Genomic DNA, 6,011 nt, shown 5'->3' on the forward strand with positions numbered 1-6,011 from the left:
TTCATCGTAAGTTATTTGATGGTGTAACGTGCAATTTTGTGAAAAAGTTATCTGCTAATAACTGATTGTCAGTAGACAAAAGTTTTTAAAAAAATATTTACACTACTATAAATGACACTATCAGCAACGACCTACTGTGGGAGACAACAAACCAGATTCCATCCAATAGAGGAAGAAATCAGGAAGAAGCATTGGAAGTGGATTGGACATACATTGAGGAAAGCAACCAACTGAGTCACAAGACAGGTCTCCACATGGAATCCTCAATGCGAAAGGAGAATAGGAACACCAAAGAACACGTCACGCCGAGAAATAGAGACAGACGTGAGAAGAATGAACAAAAACTGGATAGAACTAGAAAAGAAGGCTCAGGACAGAGTGGGTTAGAGAGTGCCGGTTCGCGGTCTATGCTCCATTGGGAGTAACAGGTGCAAGTAAGTAAGTAAGTAATAACGAAGTAGACCATAATTATACATTGGTAAGCCCGATTGAAGAAAAGCAGTTTTATATTGTCTCCATTGTACTCGAAATTTCTGGATCGATTTTTACTCGTGTTTACCCATTATTCTCTTAGTCCACTGATTAATCATAACGTGTATTGACGTGCTGTTATGTTGACTAATACTAATCACTTACAAGCTCAATCCATACTAATAACAGGCCATTTATATCAATTATTAGCTACGATGGTTCATTAGTAAGCTTTAATACTGCGTGTTCGATTTGGTTGCTTTTGGATAATTACTACTCGTCATAACTGATTTATGATAATTATGACATGTGTATTCAATGACTTTTGTAACGAAAGAATAAAGACTACAATTATCCCTATTTGTCACACCTTATATGTACATAAGTTAACAACAGACTGATCAATTACAGTCCTAAATATCAATGAAAAGATTCAAGTAAACAATACGAAGCGCATTTACGCTGTATTGATGGTCAATAAGTAGTTATTTGATGGTGTAACATGCAATTTCGTAAAATAGTTATCTACTAATAACTGATTTTCAGTAGATAAAAAATTTTAAAAAATATTTACACCACTATAAATGAAACCATAGAAACTATTATAATATCCAAATCAATATGTACCATTTAACAAAATAGGCATAGATTTGTATTCATTTAAAACAAGGAATTATGAGTAGACTGATGAAAACGTGTCTGAAAATATTATTCAATAGTTTTGCTTTTTATTCATTGAATCAAGAAGAGATGCAAAATCTAAAGAGAGAGCTGGAAACTAGCGAATTCGTGGAACGGTTTATATTTTCAATTCGATTTTTTTTTGGAACAGATTAAGATCTCTGTATTGGCGTCAATGCTTTGAAAATATGCTTAGATTAATTTGAATGAAATAAAACGTTGGGTTTCAATGGATTAGTGAAACAGCCTGTTGAACATCGTCCGCCTATCAGATGATGAACAAAAATATTGTAAAACCAATTAACACACTGGAAGGAGAATTGGATGCAGAGGCGAAAAGAAGTAATAGTAAATGGAAATAATTGGAAGTGAATGCCTATGACAGAGTTGGATTGAGAATACTGGTGAGTGACCTGTGCTCCTTCATCATGGCTAATGGGCATAATTAGTAAGTAACGTTATTCTGCAGGAAACACCCAATAACCACCTCTTGTCAGACTGTTCAAAGTGGTTCAAACGGAACTGAGGCCGTCTTCTGAGGGATCTGACAGTTTCACTGTGCTAGTTTGGACACGCCCAACAGCTTTCATCTTACACTATCGAAGCTATTTTGTTTCAGACGAAAAGACGCCGTAAACGCCACTGCCACAAAATGGTGCTTGTAACTAATTGTTGCATACTATTCAATAAAGAACATTTATTTCAGACAAATCGTTGCTTTGTGGACTTTGATTATGAGGGTGTCTCAGTTGGGTGGTTTGAACACGTTGATAGAACTAATGATGGATAAAATTAGCATCATTCGTCGTAATCAGTTCAATGAAACGGCTGAAGAAACAGAAAACCGTGTAAACACATTTCAGATATCCAAAAATTGTGTAAACGGATTGAAGAAAAAAGAATATTAAACTTCTAGTTCGTTTAATTATCGCACCGTCTCTGTTGAAAATGAACAGATAAGTATTATAAAATCGTTATAAATAACATGCTTTCTGCTGATAATTACACTGTTATCAGTAGTCCTGATTTTGAACTTTAAAAAGAAGTGAAACCATTACTGTCAATTTTACGTCCAAATAAGCAACCACTGAAACTAATATATTTACAACGATCCGTCAATCATCATAATGTTGCACTCGTATCGAGAACTCTACTCTTCTAACGATTTAATATAGGTCACTATTCCCCAGGTAATGGAATTGTAACGTGTGCGACTGATGTGGACAGATATAAGTATCAATATCATCCTATTTCATAGCAAACCTATGTTTTGCAAACTATTTTTTATGACTTAGCGACTGTTGTCGTCAGTTTCAGAACAGTGTCGTTTTTCATCTGTTAGGTAAGTGTTGTCGACCTACAGTTCGTATATCGAGTTTGTGGACCAACTTATGTGCATCCAACCACTTTGATTAGTAGGTTTGTGCAATTGAAACAGTAAATATGGCACTTGTTCAAGTTAGCGTTCCTTGTTATCATATAATTTACTTGGGCTGATATAATTGGACAATATTTAAGTATAGCGCTTGAAATTGTGTTTGTGTTAGAGCATATATAATGTCAGGAAGCTGAATTCGAGTGCTTAGAATTTGTGCAGAACAGAAGGAATCACGACGATGCTATATTGATGTGTCATATTTGTCATATTCCTGGTAGACATAACATATCGCTAACTCATTTCGTCAATATGTTACACGTAAGATAGTAGTGACATGGAACCACTGTAATAACTCAGCTTTTGATAAAAACTACGGAAAAACTGCAGTGAATCCCATATCAGCCGCTTTTAAATGAGTATACTGATTCGAATCAGTGTGTTTGCAATTAGGGAACAATGCCTTGGATGCTTTTGTCGTCATGTATGATAGATTGGCGTTCATTTTGAAAAAATTTTGAAGTATGTTTAATGTATATATGTAGACTGTACGTCTAGCTCTGACCATATTCCAAGATCACTGTCATTGAAAAATCCGACTGCAGTTAACATTGACAGCAGGATAGCTAACTGTCTATGTTTTCACCTCCCTGCGACAACGATTTTACTTTTTATAGGTAAGACATAACAGTTGATAATGGGAGTAAAATGGCAATATATAGCAGTTGCACATGGCGCGTGTTGCCTGAAATATAGAATACAAATATTAGCTTAATAGGTGTATTCAGGAAGACTTTAATGTCTATTTTGAAAGAATGATTGAACTTACTGTGTGCGAAAGCTATACTGATACAATGAATATTATCGAAATCGACTTCTTTGGGGCGTACGAAGCACTCAAACTGGAAGACAGTTGTCCGAAAACAATAGTTCGAATATGAAGACGGAAATTTACAGGTACTTCTCATTGCAAGGGTGGTTGTGGAACATCTTGGATGGAACTTTTATGTACCGGTTGACATTACACCGCAATGCCTATTGCTCCTCTGAAAATGCATTAAATGCTCTAGTGCCTGTAAGTGTATCTTACTCCACAGGTGAGATTATCGGAACTTTAAATGTTTAACCTCTTACTTGATATCATTGTTTTGTTGTTCCGTGCTCTATGCTTTATTCTTACTTTCTCTAGTTGTAGATAATTATCAATAACTCGCTCTGGCACTGGAAATAACCTTACAGAACAACGTTCATAAATCGTCAGGCTATGCACTTAAGAAAAAATGAAAAGTTCCATGGTGTTGCATTGGCTTGCCGTGATATATACCATATATAAACTACTTATCAATTACTAAACCAGCAAACATAAAGCAATCTTGTATTTCATGTTTGTTCTCTACATTAAATGTTGATTTTTTTTATATCAATCTGATCATGCCTGTAAACTGGTGTGAATCCTGTAAATATTATTTTCAGAATATATTATTATTATTGAAAGAAATATGACTTTATAATTATTAAGCCTTGGTTTATAAACAAGTGAGCATAGTAACAGTTAATTACTTCTACTCTCTGACCATTGCCGTCCGGCTTCGTTTATAGGCGAAAATAGCAAACATTCACTGCATACTGGTAGCGGTATCCCGGCTTTTCAATGCAAGGCTTGCTTTCGCTCACGACGTGACGAGATCAACTCATTTATTACTGTTATATGGCATATTTTTGATAACAAAGCTTCTGCAATAGATCGATAGCAGCTCTGACTAGGTCCAGGATTTTCAGGTACCTGGGTCTCATAATCTTTTCGAAAGCATTACTGATATTCACTACTTCTGGGCACTCAATATTAGTTTGACTCGTTGATAGGTTGGGTTGTCCGTAATAATGAAGAAAATAACAAACCGGAGGTAGTTTTCTTTCAGTTCTCCTGACAAAATAAATGACGATTACAACCGTTCATATAGGGACGAACATGCGGACAGTTCAAGTCCCAGAATACAGTAACATTTCTTTCAGCAAAGAAAAACTAACTTCGACTTTCGATATTCACGAACAAATACCCGAAAAAATAGATTGCTTAAATTCATTCACCGACATGAGTAGCAGCTACGAAAACATAATAAACTGGGATGCTTAAGAATATTTGAATTGTAGCATAAACTAGTAATTCCAGAAAAAACGCAATTTAATTTTCAGACACGTTTTCATCAGTCTACTCATAATTCCTTGTTTTAAATGAATACAAATCTATGCCTATTTTGTTAAATGGTACATATTGATTTGGATATTATAATAGTTTCTATGGTTTCATTTATAGTAGTGTAAATATTTTTTAAAATTTTTTATCTACTGAAAATCAGTTATTAGTAGATAACTATTTTACGAAATTGCACGTTACACCATCAAATAACTACTTATTAACTATCAATACAGCACAAATTCACTTCGTGTTTGTGATTATGACCAATACCACTACAAAAACTTCAAAAGAAAGATTTGAAGCCTGTTATAACAAACGTATAATTTTGAAATGTTCAATTTCCTCTCATAATGATCTACATAACAACTTAAATAGGACTTTGTTGCTTTGAATTTCTTTGACCGAGAAATAATACACAAAAATAAACGATGAAGGGTATCAGAGCAACTATTTGAGGGTCCAACAAGTTTCACTTATACCGAGCACCGCCAAGTTGTATTTTCTCACCTCTGCAGGTATTTGTGTGGTCTGTTCGGTGTCCCACATAGTCCAAACAATCCACGTACCTATGTTGATTTTTGCTCTGGTTGTAAGAAAAGGGCATTGGTTTCGTGACTTCCGGAAACTTTCGGCTCTGAACATAAGGCATCATAATGGGTCAATTCGCTCATTCCGGTCAGCGTTCATTTAGTGAGAATGTTTTTTATGGGATGAAGTTGCTGATCCCATCTCCTTTAGCCGAACGTGGAACCGGCGGCAACCAAAGAAGTTCTACAGGCCAGGTAGATATTACTAATATTCGAAGAAAAATGATAAGATATTGTGAAAATACCGTTGTACTTTTGAAAGTACTTATTTTGTGATGCAAAAGGTTGTTAAAATGCTAGTTATGATTTTAATACAAATATAAGTTGTTGGTGATGGTCGTTTTCATACATTCTTATGTATGAAGAAATTCATACATTAGTCAGCGACTCTACGACGTTCCATTTTTAGTGACGATAAACATTCTGTTTCCAACCTATATGTTCAACTACATGAGAAAAAAGTTACCTTTTGTATACTGTGCATAGTTTATTATTCCATTTTGGTCTCAGTTAAACTTTTGCCTGTCAATACTATTTAGATAAATCTTGTGATTTTAGCAACTAAAGATGACTGACTGTATTTGCAGATTGAACATTGAAGTGTGGTTATTGCACGGCTTTGCTGGAAATACCATAACTAGATTTGAAATCAACTGAAACCGTCTCGTGTTCGTCTTATGCGAGAAATATGCTTCGACGA

The 6,011-nt window shown here is 34.9% G+C and overlaps 1 protein-coding gene across 1 annotated transcript; it reads right to left on the reverse strand.

The window, feature by feature from the left end:
• Nucleotides 1-3,198: 3,198 nt before the first annotated feature.
• Nucleotides 3,199-3,495, reverse strand: Smp_201670 (uncharacterized protein; the record flags this gene model as incomplete). Its single annotated transcript, XM_018795237.1, has 1 exon — nt 3,199-3,495. One exon carries the CDS (start codon nt 3,493-3,495, stop codon nt 3,199-3,201), a length of 297 nt encoding a protein of 98 aa, XP_018649570.1.
• Nucleotides 3,496-6,011: the final 2,516 nt, after the last annotated feature.

Source organism: Schistosoma mansoni, chromosome 2 (assembly GCF_000237925.1).
Source record: "Schistosoma mansoni strain Puerto Rico chromosome 2, complete genome".
Taxonomy (NCBI): Eukaryota; Metazoa; Platyhelminthes; class Trematoda; order Strigeidida; family Schistosomatidae; genus Schistosoma; species Schistosoma mansoni.